At 40.3% G+C, this 18,108-nt stretch overlaps 1 protein-coding gene across 8 annotated transcripts in view; it reads right to left on the bottom strand.

Annotated features, from left to right (window-relative positions):
- The window catches only part of dagla (diacylglycerol lipase, alpha), a 319,027-nt gene that overhangs the window by 145,347 nt on the left and 155,572 nt on the right, over window positions 1–18,108 (bottom strand). For 7 of the 8 annotated variants that reach the window (XR_007249020.2, XM_048545917.2, XM_048545916.2 and 4 more), the window contains one exon: window positions 7,194–7,329. Coding sequence is in view for 7 of the 8 variants with exons in the window: in XM_048545917.2 (XP_048401874.1) it covers window positions 7,194–7,288 (95 nt within the window). In the remaining variant the exon portion in view is untranslated. Of the gene's footprint in view, window positions 1–7,193; window positions 7,330–14,926; window positions 15,055–18,108 lie in introns of those variants that run through there. The other variant, XM_048545921.2, reaches the window with a different exon arrangement.

Genomic DNA, 18,108 nt, shown 5'->3' with positions numbered 1-18,108 from the left:
TCTATCCATCTTCAGTCTGCCTCCCCTTCTCTCCCTATTTATTTCAGTACTCTCTCCCCATCCCCCTTTTCTCATGAAGGGTCTAGGCCCGAAACCTCAGCTTTTGTGCTCCTAAGGCCTGCTGTGTTCATCCAGCCCCACACTTTGTTATCCACTGAAACCAGATCTACTTTCACCTGATTTAATCTACATATTTCAGGTTTCATACTCCAAGGACTCCAAAAATACTTCTTTGGAGACAGCTGACCATTGAATAGCCACTTACTTCCAGGAACTGCCCATGTGTGACTATGTGCCATCCTCAGCGCTGAACCCGTGGAAATGAGATCCTGGGTTCTGGCCTGCCCTTGCCCTCTGCTCTCCCAATGTACAGGCAACAGTAGAAGTCAGTGGCAATACCCCTCTCTTCATGTAGCCTACCATGTTCTACAATGCTGTTCCACTTGACCCCCATCACCATTCTTGCCCCCGAACTCTACACATGCATCAGCTTTCTCCACTACATTCCCACCCACCACCCCAAACCCGATCTTGGCTTCTCCACCCCTTTTGGGAGCTACCTCTTCCCCAAAAGTACTCTTTGCACCCTCATCAATGATCAATGGACAGATCCCAGGACTACCTTTGCTCCAGATCTCAGACCGACTTTGACGAGCAGCAACAAGACATGACTAACCAAAGTCTACGCGGCTCTGCAATGAATGATACTTGATCTGATTGACACCTGGTGCTAGCCCTACAGAACTGACCATTGCTCAGTCCATGGACTGTAGTTGAACACACCTCCTGTCCTAAGCAGACAGCAGAATGAGGCCAAACCCCTGAAATGTGGTGAGTGTGCCTGTAACTGACAGTTTGGCAACCCTTTTATCAGACAGCATCCTCATTGACTGGCTTGGGGAATAATCTCCAACCAGTTTCCAATACGATCATTTGTCTGAATAAATCTGCAGTGAATTTGACATGCTGGAAACTGGCACATGACGCAAAAATATTGAACTACAGAAGCTTTTCAACACAACTTGCCTTTTGCACCACCCATTGTGTACACAGCAGATACTCGTGGCTCAGCCTACGGCGACCATCTCAAATGTTACAGGCAAGGACACCCGGAGGCATGCAGATACTACAACAATGGATGAATGGACACCACACAATAGTCGCCAAACAGGAACCTTCCCTCCCAGTGGCAGAAAACTTCAGCAGTCAAGTTCATTCGGCCTCAGATCTTCATTCTCCAAAGTGGACTTTGGGATACACAACAATACAGAGTCACTGAAGAGAGGCTGATAGCCAGGTTCAGTACCGAGGGTGGCCGCAAACAGGATCTTGGATATATTTCACACAACTGGCGACCCCACCACAATATATACACACACAATTCCACCCCCACCACAGATACACACACAGACACTCTCCCTCACGCACGTGCACACTCTCGTTCACACGCGCACACATGAATCTATGGGAATGAAAATGTGTATTTGCAGACACATTCTGTTTTGTTTGAAAAGCATACAATTTATAGACAGTCAATGTGACGTTTAAATATTCCACTTCAGAAATACAACCAGTTTGACTCCAAACCAAAACACCAACAGATTCCAAACATGGCCACACACCTAACACGCATCGTCTGACCTAAAATGTCACCCTTCTTTACGCTGATAAAACCTTTAGTTCCCTCAGGGCAGTGACATCAAAGAAATTCAGGGATTTACATATACATATGCACATTAATCAATTAAAACCTTCTAACTCATTAAAGATTTGACAACATCTTAGGTTTGGTTTACTACATCCGCAGCAGTTGTGTGAGACCCTTTGATCTTTTACATACAAATACTCTCTCTTTACACTAACACTTCAAAAAGCAGTAAGACTCCGAAAGCTCAGAGACAGTAAGTTGTAGAGCTGGATGAGCACAGCAGGCCAGGCAGCATGTGAAGAAGGGTCCAGACCCGAAACGTCAGCATCCCTGCTCCTCTGATGCTGCCTGGCCTGCTGTGTTCATCACTCCACGTCTTGTTATCTCACACTCCGAAAGCTTGTGTTTTTAAAAAACCTGTTGGACTATAACCTGGTGTTGTGTGGTTTCTGAGCAGTCCAACATTGACACCTCCACACCTAGTTGGGTTAAATTAATCATTGAGAAAAAAGGTTTAATATGATGTACACAACTTTAATTGTTTGTTAGTTTTGTTGTGTTTGCAATCGGGGAGGTGAATTAATCGTTAGTACAATAGCAGTTGAAAGGTTGGTTTTACTTGAATAACAAAGGGTGGACAGATAAAGTTGGTGAGGGTGGGGATTAGGAGGAGAGAGAGAAAACCAAACAGAAGAACCAATGCAACAATACAAAACTAAGTATTGTAAAACCAGCCAGATTCATGGTGGAAAGCCCAAGCAGTTGTGACTCTTGTAATCCTGCAAAACTGCTAAAAACGTGCTACGTACCCGCTACTAGTGCTCATGTTGCCTTGACAGATGCCGGTTTAATCATTACATTTGTGTCTTTTGGGGACACAACACTTTCTCAACTAAAAAATAACGCAGTTGCAGAATTTGGGATTGCTATTGTCGACTTTGAAAGACCAAGGAAGAAATTTTCTTGTTATATTTTTCTTTAAGACTAAGGATGGCTTGATTCACCTGTATAGCACAGCACCATTAACCCAAGCACTAGGCTATTATGGCCCCTGCAGATACCATCAACTTTTAAAAGAATATTTGAATTTTGAGACAGAAAGTATGGTATGGCAAGATTTCAAGAGATATAATTTTTAGTGTTATACATAAATTAGAAGTAACATTGTCTAGGCAGTTTAGTTGGCAATCATTTTATGAACTGCTGACAATAAATTACTCATTTAGCTCTTAACACAACTGAGAATCAAAATCTCCAGCTACTGCTACATATTACACTGTCCCTTAAGTGAATATTTATTCTCCATAAATTAGCTCCAATTTGCTATCAATTTATGGGAGATTGCTTCCTTTTCTCTTTTCCAGCTAGGAATCTCTAATTTCAGAACTTACTTTCACGGTGAGAATTACTCTAGAGATTCTCTACCTCTGGCCTAAGCTAGGCAAACATTCCAGTTTTCCTTAAATCCTCAGAAATACAGAGTCTCTTCAATCCGAGTGCAAGCACTCATCTATGCTTTGTATTGCAAGCATTTTTTTTTGCTTTAAATTCAGAACTAACTGCCTCTATCTCAACTTCACTAACTTTATTACCTTCAGCCTGACTTGTGTCTAGAATTTCATGAGAATCTTGGAAACCCTACAACACAATATTACAAAAGATTTTCTTTGGACTTCACTCTTCCCAAGAGCTCATTTTCCATGGACTTGTGAATCACATTGATCTTGTGTTCAAAGTGAAATGTTGATAAGCTACCTTTTAAAATCTTTATTCTACCTTCAGTGTAAAGTAAAACCATTTATAAAACTGACATTCCAGTACCATCATGCAAGACTTGGAGGCTAACAGTGTATGCATACCTTGACAGTACAACTCCTCCTTTCATTTTCAGGTATGAATCTTGCCACTTCTTCATAAGCAGTCAACCTGGGCTCCCACAGTCCCACAACAACCAAGCCACTCAAGCTTGTTGTCGGGTAGAATTCAGAGCAAATCTCATAATCCCCTTCATTCTCCAGTTAATCTTACAGAAGCAAGCTCAAAATATAACAATCTTAGAACTTAGATCTCAAAGCATTGCCAATACAACATTTGACAACAAATTGCAGGCCAAATACATAATCCCAATCTTGACAGAGTTTGGAAATTTGCTTTCCTGCTTCTGAACAAATTATAACTTCTCAATACCACAGAAATCCTTGAACTTTGCTGAGAAAAGTTCAATCCTAGAAAAACACAAATTTTGATACGCCATAAAATTAGTTCATACAAACTGAATGTGACCCAGGTTCCACAAAAGTTCATATTCCAAACTGCTCGGTTTTCCTAGCAGGGATGAAGGAGAAAGGATCAAGCACATCTTTGCATCGGAGACAGCTTAAAAGGAGATTCTCAATAATGAGTTAATGACTGGTTGCAAAGTGATAGACTGTATAGGAATAAAAGGAATGAAGGCACCATGATTAAAGGAATGAGAGTGCTGAGACTTGATTTTGTTGTAATTTGTATCAATCATGTGGATGAGGGAAATGTGCATCAACCAAGTTCACAGGTGGCACAGAGTTGCATAGTTACGAAACAGTACGTAGTTCCAATTGAGGAAGCAAGTTACAAAGCTTTATAGACAGATAAGGTTAATGGGCAAAACTGTGGCAAATGAAGTTCAAGGTGGCAAAGTGTAGGGTGACTCAATTCAGATCAAAGATAAATCAGAAAATTTTCAAATTAGTGAACTACTAAGGTGGAGGAGCAAAGGGATGTGTGTGTCCGGATGTGAAGATCACCAAAAGCAGCTGCGTAAATACAAAAAAACCTCTTTCTGTTAATAATATGTAATTTTTGCTCAGAGTCCTTCCATTTAGAAGCCTGAGGAACCATTTGATTGATGTTTCACACACTGGTATCCACACATTGAATTTAGGCAGCAAAAGATTCTGCGAGATCTGTAAAGATTTTGTCGTAAATCTGTAATTTGTGAACGCTCTCCCTGCCCACAAGCTAACTGAGAAAGAACTCTTCTGTTTTTGGTCAACCTGAGAAGCAAGCTTTTATGTAATAAACCACCCTGCTCAGATACATAATGACATACCTCTGGAGAAGTTGGGACTTGAGCCAGGACTTCTGGCCTAGAGGTAGGGCCACTACCATATTACAAAGTCCCCAAGAACTGAACTTTCTTTTAAAATCAACCTGTTCAGAATTAAACTCTTCACAGATGTTCCTAGTCAACCTTTTAAGTCATGCTATGGCGCACATTTGGAGTACATAGGACCTGAACCTGGACCAAAGATAGGAAGGAATCGCAGCTGCTCTCATACCTGCAATCTCCTAGCAACATGCCAATTGTCATAGAATTTATACATTAGGCTGTGCAGCACCACATGAGAACTCAAGTCTTTTTTCTTAATTGACTCGTTCAGAGATGTTATGACATAACCCTGGAGCAAGTGGGACTAATACAGAGCTCAATGAACATCACTTGTTCTCAATCAATTGACAGGAATGCTTTGAAGGGGGAGAATGAGCAGGAACCATCACAAAAAAGACTTGTGGTGTATTGGCAGAATCCCTATGCCTGAGCCTGGTTCAAGTCCCAATTGCTCCAGAAGGCTATCACAACACTTGGTTGATTAAAAGTATGTTTTGAGCCTTAACAGTGGCCTGCATTTGTAACTCTGACAACTGAAGCATTTAAAATGATTAAAATATTGCATTACAGTCATCAGGTGTATTGCTCACTAGTGATGTGGGCAAACAGTCCTCTTTTTCTAGGGAGCAATGGTAGCAGAAAATCTAGATAAACTGAGAATTATACACAAAATATTGCTCAAAGTTATAATGTAAAAACAGTTAGAATTGTATTCCTATCAGAGATAATGGGAACTCCAGATGCTGGGGAATCCAAGATAACAAAGTGTGGAGCTGGATGAACACAGCAGGCCAAGAGGCATCTTAGGAGCACAAAAGCTCCTGCCCAAGTCAAGTCTACGTAAACCCACTGGTAGTAATTGAGCAGAAACGGAACTCTATTACATGTCCAATTATTCTCAACATCCTGTGGTCCGCAGGTAGAATGTAATGAGTTTAAGCAATCTTAAGATTAAAGAGTTTTAAGATTTAAGATTAAAGATTAAGATTAAGGATATTTAACATTAAAGCAAAAAATGGTGAACCTTGAAATACACAGCAGGTCCAACAGCATCTGAGATGGAAATAAGGTGCTGTTTCTTGAGATTGTGCTGATCATCTTTGTTTCTAGTTAGGGATTTTACTGCTTTCCAGAATCAATATTAAGTCCAATGTGAAAGGACCATAATCTCTTCACTTGCAATTTGTTTCATTTTCTTAGAATATGTTGGCATTGATCTTTTATTATTTGTGCTTTTGGATGGCAGCTATTCATTATCCTGCCACTCACCCACTCTCTCTGGACTCAATCTTATTTTTCCTTACTTGACCCATCATGATTCTCTCTGACTCTGGCCCATCAGCTGATCATTGAGTGTTTCCAATCTTCTGTGCAATCACAGATCTTTCTTTCCCTTTAGTTCTTTTTCCATCCTCCCCATCTCAACAAATTAAACATTATCACAATTCTAATTTTACCCTGTTCTGACGAATGTTCACAAGCTGAAGTACTGACTCTCCACAGATACTGCCAGAGCTGCTGACTATTTCCAGCATTTGTTTTTGTTTCTATACCGTGATTGCCTTTTGAATGTTAACTATACTCAACCGACGGTATTTTCATCTGTGAGTCAAATTGTTACCAAGCCAAACTCCAAGAATTGAGCACACAGTCTTAAGGTGAATTTCCAGTGCAAAACTGAGCTGAAGTTTACCTATCTACTCGTACTGGTCAATAAAGATACCACCGTACTATTCGAAGAAGAGCAGCAATTTCAGCCAACATTTTTAGCCAATATTCTTTCCTCAATTAATATTGCACAAAAGATTAACTTGTTCAGCTCATCATTGTGTGCAAAGTTTGTGTTACTTTTGTCCACAAAATAAGTCACTGCACTTGAATTCATTGAATGTGATGCACTTCATTTATCAGCACATTTTACAAATTTGCTTTGCTCACCCATCGTTAACAAGTACTATGCTTTAAAACCTTTAGATCTAGACAGGTTTATCACACAAAAACACACTTAATTTGACACTTTCAGACAGCATTCTCCATCCATAATGTCACTGCAAGGATGTTAAATACGCTTTATTACTGTGTTCTGCTTGGTTTTTATTTTTGACACTTCTGTTCTACTGTTAAAGAAACTCTGTAGCCTCATGTAACTACATATCGGTGACGTACCAAACACCATGTTAATTAAAATAAAAAACTATGAAGTCAAATTTCATCCTGCGTCATTATCATATTCATATTGAAAAAAAAACAAAATTACTTCACCTTCCAGTTATTTCAAATAATTGGAGGAGATCATTGCTAAGGGCCCCAATAAGCTACCAAGTTTTAACAGTTCAGAAGCATAGTCAATTATAATAGAAGCTCAGCATTTATCCCATTTGAATAACCAGTCCTTACCATGTAGTGTGAATAAGAAACAGAAAGATTCCTGGCAGCACCAAGTCATCACTACCCACTGACCAACGCCGCCTGAATATCACAATTCCTGGCATGGTCTCCAGCAACTGTTAAGTGGTTCATTAATGCCCAAATCCTATGAAAGAAAGAAACAAATTGTGTTAAACAACTGAATCCTAAATGAGACTGTTTTTAAATAAAGCCGTTTAGGATCTCCGACTTACAGCCAGTATTCAATAACCTGAGCAGACTTTCTTTAACTTGGCACTCAGTAAAGAATTTGTATCATTTGCACCATTCCCCATTCAATTTACATCAGTGTTGAATAACCAGTTTCAATGTATTACAGTAGTTCAGAAATGTATGACAGAAGATGATGGTACTTGGAATGGCAGTTCCCAAAGGAGCTATTTTGCAGTACAATTTGATCCTTAGGCTACCATTACCATTCTTAGTTTTTTCGCTCCCAATCAGGTTTCTTCCACAGTTTGTGTTCCCAACAATGAATTGATTGTGCCCTAACTTCTTGTTAACTGCAAGCTCAAAGTTGTACAGTCTAATGCTCAACTCTCGATTATACTAGGTCTTTGTTTTTGTCAGATCTTTTCTCAAATTTGTCTTCCAATTCCTAACCATCAAGATGAAGATTCTCCACAGGACTGCACCATAATGGTCAGATGCTATGTCTCTGATCTGCTCTCATGTTTTAAGGTAATTTTGTCTCATTCGAGGACATTGTCCATCACTGCTGTCAAATACTGATGAATTTAAGTCTGTCCAATTAAACATTCATGGTTTTCACTTCTTATGACCCTATGTGGCACACCTCCTAGCTGTCATATCCACAGGCTGCCGAAAATCTCTAAGCTGGTTGTACCACGCATGTTGCACCTCACTTTCGTTATCATGTTGATTTTTTTTCAATTCATCAACCAGCTGTGTGTTCATACGGGGCAACTTCCCTGACCAAACTCAACGAGCACATATCCTTTGGATCAAGGAATGGCATAGCTTGGAAGTCATTGACAGTTTTCTTGTAATAAAGCATATCTGTCAACTGGCATGCTTTAAACTACCCAGGCAAGTATAATCCTTGATAAACAAGTTCAAGACAAGCTTGGAGCTCTGCTCAGCCATCCTCCAGCATTAAGGTCTCAGTACGAACCCCTTATGTACTTATGTGGAGTGACAGACACAGCATCACGTACTACAGAGGTCAGCCTGCTCTACAGATTAACTGGTGGAGTAATCATCTCAAACTCAGCAAATGAAGCAATCGCTTGGCTCCAGGACTTGCATTAAATAAATACATACATTTATATGGAAATATCTTCAGCAATGCGTTCTCTAATGTGTTTGCCTTTTTTTGTTGCCAAACACTTAGTTTCTGGAAGGCTGGGCTACTGCAGCTGATCTGGGTTTAGATCTCCTTTTCAACAATAACCTTTGGGGGAGCTGGATACCAAGGTATGGGAAGAGCTCCACATATTGCAAGTGGCTTTGTCAACATATATGGGTTGTGGAGTAGGAGATAACCAAGTGTGTAGCTGGATGAACACAGCAGGCCAAGCAGCATCTCAGGAGCACAAAAGCTGACGCTAGGCCCGTAATGTCAGCTTTTGTGCTCCTGAGATGCTGCTTGGCCTGTTGTGTTCATCCAGCTACACACTTTGTTATCTTGGAGTCTCCAGCATCTGCAGTTCCCATTATCTCTGTGTTGTGGAATAGTTGGATTACCAGAGTACGGTGGTATGAGTTTTGTTTTGGCAACATCAAAGGGTAGTCTGAATTTTCTATATACAGAATTGAAAAGATCAGGTCTCAGAAATCTAGTACAGAAGTACTGCATTCATCAGCAAATTGTATTTCAGCTTTCATTTTGATACAGCAATTGAGGTTGAAGAGTTTACCATCCAAACAGTGTACACTACTGGCAAGCAGTGATCTTTCATAAGGTGAAGAACCACATTCAGGTAGATGATAAATAGTATAAGGGTTATCCTTATAGCCTTAGTTGACCTCAGTCTGAATTTTGAAGGTATTTGTTTCAGATCTCTCATGAAAGACAAATACTGATATATCATCATGAAGCAATTGCTAGATTTTGAAGAAGTTTTTTCGGGTATCTAAATCTCTGCAGTCTTGCAATATGAATTAAATCTCTGGTGTCTTTAAAGAAAAGCTGCATGTGTCACGATGGTTGGCATACTGTCTGTCTTGGGCTTTCCCTTCCCAACACATCCTTTATCCTCCAGATTTGTCTATGGGCATGAAGAGTTTCCACAACTTGATTAATCTGCTGTCTTGAAGACATTTATAGTTGCCACATTCCTGAAATTACAACAGTAGGTGCATCACAACAAGGATGTAAACAAGAGTTCTAGTATACCAAGCAATTGTCATCAACACAGTCCTGCATACAGATCTGAACAAATACACAAGAGAGTGTTAGAATAACTCCACCAATCTAGATCTGCTACATCTTCCAAATTCAGTGGGAGGAGCATTGAACAGATGTCATTGTCCTCTTGAAGTCAACTTCACAATATAAAGTTCTGAATAATTAATTTTGACAGACTAGACACTGAACAGATAACTTGCTCAACTCTCAAATAGCCACTGTTCTAATGGGGGAACAAGTAAAATGCTTCCAGGACACGCAAACACTCTGATCCACGACAGCGTTGACATTAATAAATTGAATGATTATGCTACAAATTGTTGAAAATGGCAACAACATGTCAATTAACCTGCTCATGCTTTGAATCACGATGTCTTAATGTTGAGATAGAGCTATGGCAGCAAGGAAGTAATAATAAACAATCTTGCATTCTGGATCCCACTAACTTATGGGGCATACTGCCTCGTGCTCAAAGCACATCTGTGGAAAGGAAGCAGAAGTGACATTTTGAGTCTAGTGATCCTATTTCGAATGGATAGGAGCCAGGAAAATATGGTATTTATGCTGACGAGAAAAGAGGCAGGGTGTGAAGTGAGCTGATAGGTGTAGGCAGAGTCCACAGAAAGAGAAAGAAAGTAAGGCAAACATTTCTGAAGAAGGTTCAAGGCCCGAAACATCAGTCTTCCTGCTCCTCTGATGCTGCTTGGCCTGCTGTGTTCATCCAGCTCTACACCTTGCGATTGCAAACAAAAGGATGGTTGATAGTAGGCCAGGGAAGAATGGGAACAATGAATAGGTGAAAATGGATTAACTCTGCTGAAAACAGCTGGTATCATGGAAGAGCCTGGGGTGTGGAGGTGGATAAAAGGACATGGAAGGTGATGTTCAGGCTCTAAAGTTATTGAATTTGATACCGAGTCCTGAAGGTTGCAGGATCCCCAACTGGAAAACGGGATGCTTGTACTGAGCCTCGCTGGGGCACTGCCGCAGGCTCAATGCCAGCCTGGGAACACAGTGGTGTGCTGAAGTGGCAGGCAACTGATAACTTAGGGTCTTTTTTGCAGGCAGAGTAGGGGTGTTCAATGAAGCAGTTGCCTGTTTGACATTTCATCTCCCCAGTGTACAAGGGACCACACAGAGCAGAAAATACAGTAAACTAGATTAACTGAAGTGCAGGTAAATCACTGCTTCAAAAGAAGTTAATAGCCCCTAAGGAAATCAAAACATAATTTTGTGAACTCATCAAGGATCATAACACAAATTTGGCAGTCTAGTCCTGAACAATAACACACCCAAAATAGAAAGTCAGGATCAGTGCAAAGCCTCAGGTTGCTTTTCTTTCCTTAGATACATGGGTGCGCTACTTGCATTTGTAAACTGAACATGCTAAATTAGCACGATTGTGGGGTTGGATAGTCTGACTGGCTAATGTGACATTAAATTTCAATTTCAAACATGACAAATCCTAGCTATGCCTGTATTTTCCATTCATCCCTGCAGTCACATTATTCAAATAACCACACTGTCATAGCATCATACAGCACAGGAACAGACCCTTCAGTCCAACTTGTCCATTGCAACCAAGTTTCCCAAAACCAAACTACTCCAATTTGTCTGTCGGAGATTATGGGAACTGCAGATGCTGGAGAATCCAAGATAACAAAATGTGGGGCTGGATGAACACAGCAGGCCAAGCAGCATCTTAGGAGCACAAAAGCTGACATTTTGGGCCTAGACCCTTCATCAGGACCGTTTTCTGACTAAGGGTCTAGGCCCGAAACGTCAGCTTTTGTGCTCCTTAGATGCTGCCTGGCCTGCTGTGTTCATCCAGCCCCAATTTGTCTGTGTTTGGCCCATATCCCTCTAAACCTTTCCTATTCATGCACCTATCCAAATGTCTTTTAAATGGTGTCACTGTACCTGCATCTGCCACTTCCTCAGACAGTTGGTTCCTCATTCAAACCACCCTCTGTGTAAAAAAAGTTGCCCCTTTTAAATCTTTCTCCACTCACCTTAAAAATGTGTCCCCTAGTTTTGAACATGTAAGGGAAAGGTCTTGGCTATTCACCTTATCTATTCTCCTCATGATTTTGAAAACCTCTATTAGGTCACCCCTCAACCTCCAGCGAAATAAGTCCCAGTCTATCTAGCCTTTCTTTATAACTCAAACCCTCCAGTCTCCACAACATCCTGGTAAATCTTTTCTGAATATCCAGTTTACAATTAAATAAAATTTATAGAACTTTTCCCATTGGAAACCGCACACTGTTAAAGTACTCTGCATCATTTTTGAAAATGTTTTAGCCTATTTTCTAGTCTTTCTGCATCCTCACAGTAATAGGAGAAATGTAGATATCTGTCTGTACTATGCTGGTGAATGGTATGTGGGGATGCGTGACAGCGCGTCTGGATCTGTTGCGTGATAGGGAGATGGGAAACTGAGGGAAAGTCACCATTTCTTCTGTTAAGTTGGATTTGGACACTCTATGCTGCTCATTGGAAACAGGAGGCTCTCTATCAACAAAATCTTGAGATGTTTTCCCATGCAGCATTCTCCTGCATGTCACCTGATTGAGGCTGCCATCTGAGTCTTCTGCAATGGTACCTGTCTGCCACCTTACCCTATGGTAGGGTGTAGAAAGCTCTCTCAGACATCGACAGGCTAAATAGGGAGAAACCATTCTTCTTCATAGTGTGGTCAAACACCAGGGGGCACAGATTTAAACTAAGGAGCAGGAAGTTTAGAGGGGAATCAAGCAAAGACTTCTTCACCTCAGGGATACAAGTATCTGGGACTCACTGCCTTACAGGATGATAGAATCAGGAACCATCAAGACACTTAAGATCTATTTAGATGTACAGTTGAAATGCCACAGCACATAAGACTATAGACCGAGTGATTAGAGTAGGTGGATGCTTGATGATCGATGCACATGCAATGGGCTGAAGGGCCTCCTTCAATGCTATAAAAAAACTCTACAACTCTGATGGCCACGTTGAAGATTTCTGCTTGCTCTATTCTGCTCATTCCTGTTATGTGTCACCTTGTGCAGTTACAGAAAGGCCAGGTTGCCAATGAATATGTCACAATAGATGACGTACTTTTCATTGCAGAATAGACTGGTACATATGACGGTGGAAGCATCAGTTTTTTTTAAAAAGACACACGGTACAGTATCTGGAAATTAGGCATGAATCTTTCTAAATGAATGTTGGGATGTAAAGTATTGAGCAGTGTAGGAGACTGTTATTGAAATGGCATGTGAAGAACTGGCCACCTGCATGAGGTCATTGAACCTCATGTTATGCCAAGACATCAGGTCCAAACACTAGGAGACGACCTTGCTGGTCACTTGCACTCAATGTTCTTTCAGAACACCCTTGCACTGTCTACAAACACTCCACCATTGAAACTATAGTATCTTTCTTCCACTCAACATGCACCATTAAGGCAATGCAACTGTCTAGATTCTTGGGTGCACTCTGGCATTCAGCTTGTAAGATTTGAAGGAATCTTTCATTCCACCAAACATTTAAGGAACAGCCTCCCAATCAGCAATCTTCCCTTCTGAGAAAATGCAGGCAGCCTATATCAGGTGGGGTACAGCAATGCTGTCAGCAACTTCTATTGATAGCAAGCTTGCCTGCAGTGCCAAGTTGACTTGGCCAGTGCTAGAAACATTGAAACTTGCAATACAGTCATTCAAATGAAAGGAGTCAAACTTGGTGTTCCCCACCCTAATCTAATTGGGCACCAACTTGCCTCAAGGCATGACCCTCTGTCTAATATCAGGGTTAATCAATATCAAACTCTTAACTATGCTAAATACTAAACCAAAAGAACTGTGTATACTGTAAATCAGGAACAAAAACAAGGTTGCTGGAAAAGCTCAGCAGGTCTGGCAAGCATCTGTGAAGGAGAAAGCAGAGTTAACATTTCGGGTCAAGCGACCCTTCCTCAGAACAGTTCTGAGGAAGGGTCACCAGACCTGAAACGTTAACTCTGCTTTCTCCTTCACAGATGCTGCCAGACCTGCTGAGCTTTTCCAGCAACTTTGTTATTGTTCATAACTATACTTTGTTAGCCATGGCTAAGATTAACAAAGTAATTGATTTTTACTCCAGCCAGTTTTTGAAATCTTCAAAAAATAAACCATATTTCCCCCCCAATATTTCATGACACAGTATATAGAGCAATGTGCAATAACTGCAAATGAACTAATTGAAATAGCACAATCCAAGCAATCTTTTGGGAATTAAAAATTTTCGCTAATCAATTATCTGAAAACTGGAATTCTTGAACTTGAGCAGGGTGACCTTAAAGTCATCTTATACTTTAATTCCTGATTACCAAACGCAAAATCTTGATTAAAAAAAATGTAGGAAGCCATCAGTAGAAGACTAGAGACAACACAGTGCGGAGCTGAAGGAACACAGCAGGCCAGGCAGCATCAGAGGAGCAGGAAAGTTGATGTTCAATCTGTTTTTTCTTCTTTTGTATCCCCCTCTCCACTCTTCTTTCACCCATCTTCAGGTTTCTACTCTCCTTCGCCCACATTATTCCCCACTCTCTAACTCTGCATAACCATAAGATTCAAACTGAATTGGAATGCTATATCAACTCAGGAAAATGATAATACATGTAGTGTTCTCCAAGACCAAATAACCCGAAGAAATGCAAGCACTGACATGTAAAACATCATTATAATAAAGTAATAAAGATTTAATGGTACCCATGAAATTCTACTCCAAAAAAAATTAATCAACATCTTTGAGGCAGGAAGTGGGAAAGCAGTAGAAAACATTCATGGGTGTCCACATCTAAACACAACATGAGTCAGTCAACTCTGGATTAATTCCTGTAAAGGACTAATCTCATGTTTCTTCCATTCAACTGAATAGGTAATAAATTGGTCAAGTTATTTCACAGATATGTACTTCAACTTACTCTATTTTCTTCTATTTACAGCTGCATGATTCACTGCTCCTGGATAGAAAATGGAAAATCTCTCTTATGGCTTTAAAATAATTTACTGTCGCGTAACATACTGTTGCTTCTGAAGGACACTCATGATTAACAATAAATTTATGGTAATTACAATTTGTTAATGAACTGATAGAAATACAATCTGCAGCTTTTTTTCCATTACTTACTGCTAATCAGGAATTGGAAAACAAATTTAGCATCTTTAAAAGAAAAAAAAAACAGTATTTGGCATATGCTTCAAGAAGAAGTCAGCATGGAGGCATTTAAATACTTTAAATTTACAGTTCCACGCCCTGTGACATGTTCTGTTCTCACATAGTTTCACCTCAATCCATTAGTCTATACCTGTGAGCCGTTTCAATTGCAGAACCAATTCTGAAAAAGTCTGACAGGCACACCAGACAAAAGCGTTGTCAGCTACTAGTGAATCAGTAAAGAAGCTCAAACTGTTGTGCATTTTTTCCTCAGGTCGGTGTTCAAACTGAGCAACAGGCAAAGTTCTGACCTCAGAAAGGAAATGACGTCAGGACAAAATTAAAAAGCAATGAGAAGAATTTGGAAGTCTCTGTCCTGCAACCTGCTACAGTACGCATCACTAGGCAGCAGCTGTCACTTAGAAAGCAAGCAGGCACAGGCAGAATAATTTTTCTTAAAGCAAAAAAACTGTCGTTGTCTCTATGAGGCTCTTACACTGGACAGGGGACCTTTTAACAATTAATTGAAGCTTATTGATCCACATAGCCCTTCACAGTACATTCCAACACAAGCAGCTCATTCAGCAAGCAGGGTAATTGGCTATGAACAGCATCATTGTCTGGATTTTCAGACGCCAATTACTCTGAAATTTTGAAGGGCTTTTTTGCTGTAGGTGGGGGTAGGGAAAGGACTGCTGTGACAATTCTAGATATTATAAAGCTAAATATCTAGACAAATTTTGACAATGAAGTTAAGACTATGCTGCAAAGCCACAAGAGTCTTTTATTGCAACCTACTTTTATGGTAGTGAAGCAAAAAGGGGGCACTCAGGTACGAATCATGCTGGTGACTCACCAGTATTTGTGGCAGTAAGGAACTTTTATATTTTTAGAGAAATATATATTTTCCAAATCTGCATATTTCAAATGCACTTTCTGCTGACTATAATTGTGGCTCAGATTAGAAAAACAAGCATTGAACCATAAAAATATGGGCATTGGTCCCATCCTACCCGGCAAATAAGCTGCATTTTCAGAATCCTAGAAGGATATTTCCACCTGCAGGAGGGGCTAGGTGGAGGAGTGATGAAAGGGGTAGAGAGAGACATGGAACTGACTTGCCATATACAAATTTCTCTATAATTGGCTGCAGTAAGTGCAGGATGAGCCTTTCATGGATATGTCACTATTCATTTCTGCCAGCACATTTTACTAAGGCTCATAATGTGAGAGTTGCAAAGCACGTGCTCCTGCCTAACCTGTCAAACTGCAGCAGTTAGATAAAAACAAATAAAACAATACATTTCAAATAAATTAGGCAAAAGCAGAATAAAGCAAGGGAGTAACAATTGTCCCAGGCAATGTCTTACTCTGAGATCCAGAAGCACATACAACTTTCAAGCCATAGCCAAGGAATATGTCAAGCACAAAGGACACCCTGGGCCAGCCAAAAAAAATTATTGTCAAGACAGGATCCATTTACCAAACTTAACTCTGTGTTCTTCCTGAAATTATGGTCTTATCATAGCTAAGTCACACAACAGTTCTCCGGCTGTATAGTCATCCCTTTCCTTGTTGACTAATTCAAAGCTAGTAATGGTCAATCAGATTATATCTCCTACACTGATGATGCAAAGACAATGTCAGATAGCACGTTAATGTCAATCACTATTATTAATTAAGCATGTCACCTTGGACACAATTGTTAAGAAACAGGAAAACGCTATTACCATCAATAAATCATTGATGAGAACACAAGAATTCTTGCTGTTCAAAAAAAAGTACAACCTCATCACTTACATGCACCTCAATAAGCAAGCATGTTCTCGGTTTAACATCTCATTCAAATTTTTGTACTGCACCAAGCTTAAGTGATATTCTCAAGTCCTGGAAGGGCACTTGAATTTAAAATACTTTTGCTTAAGCATAAAAATGATACCACTTGACAAATACAGGAGGTGGTCAAACAGAAATTACAAATATAGAGGAAAAAAATCAGAATCAGAAAGGGTCAAGGTGGATTTGAAGAAGGCTAACAGGATGCGCAAAGGATATTTTATGGTCCTCCGGGGGAGATAAAAAAAGAGTAGAGAAAAAAGACAGGATAATTAGACACGATGGAACATTTTTGGTAGCATTAAAGAAATAGATGAGGATGAGTACTTTGATTCGCATAGATGAATATGATAGTGGAAATCTATGTATACAAGGAGATGTGGCCTATAGATAGGAATTAACCAACATTTTTGGAAATGCAGCTGGGTGCCTGCTTGACACTTGCTGCTAACAGCACTAAAACCATAAAGTCACTGACTAGGAAACAGAAAGTATTCTGAGATCAGGCCACCAATACATTCAACAATGGGAACTGTGATCCCTGGCACTGAAGTGCTTCCCCAACAGCGCCATCCCCTCGCCACCACTGACACCTCAGTCACTTGCCTTACCTTATTTCCCAAGAAAATGTCATGTTTTGCTCCTTTGACAGTAGGTACATCCATATTCTGAATAAAAAAATTTTCATGCACATGCTTAGCAATTCCTCTCCCTCCAAGCACTTAGCACAATGGCAGTCTGAGTCTATGTTTGGTAAGTTAAAATCCCCGACCATTACAACCCTATTATTCTTACAGATATCTGAGATCTCCTTTGAAATTTCTTTTCAATTTCCTGCTGACTACTGCGGGCGTTTACAGTACAATCCCAATAAGGTAATTATCTCTTTCTTATTTCTCCGTTCTACCCAAATAATTCTGTACTCCCTAGAGTATCCTTCCTAAGTACAGCCATAACGTTATCCCTAATTAAAAACACCACAGCCCCTCCTCTCTTGCCCCCACACCCTTCTACCCTTCCTACAACATCCATACTCTGGAACATAAAGCTGCCAGTCCTGCCCTTCCCTGAGCCATGTTTGTCTAATAGCTATGGTATCCCAGTCCCATGTTTCCTTGGCCTGCTGTGTTCATCCAGCCTCACATTTTATTATCTTGGAATTCTCCAGCATCTGCAGTTCCCATTATCCCATGTTTCCAACCATGTCCTGAGTTCATCTGCCTTACCTGTCAGACCTCTTGCATTGAAATAAATGTAGTTTAATTTATCAGTCTTACCTCATTCTCTGCCGTACTCTTGTATACCTTAGCTATTTAACTTGCACCCCTTACTCTATTCTCACTATTTCCTTGGATCCCAATTCCCCCACCACTGACCTACTAGTTTAAAGCCTTCTGGGTAGCACGTGGCACATATGCATCTTATCTCCATCTATCCATTTCACTTCCACAACCCTTAATTATCCTTGCCTAGCAAATATCTATCAGTCTCAATTTT

Source organism: Stegostoma tigrinum, chromosome 17, assembly GCF_030684315.1.
Source record: "Stegostoma tigrinum isolate sSteTig4 chromosome 17, sSteTig4.hap1, whole genome shotgun sequence".
Classification (NCBI taxonomy): domain Eukaryota; kingdom Metazoa; phylum Chordata; class Chondrichthyes; order Orectolobiformes; family Stegostomatidae; genus Stegostoma; species Stegostoma tigrinum.
This window is presented reverse-complemented; position numbering and strand designations above follow the sequence as displayed.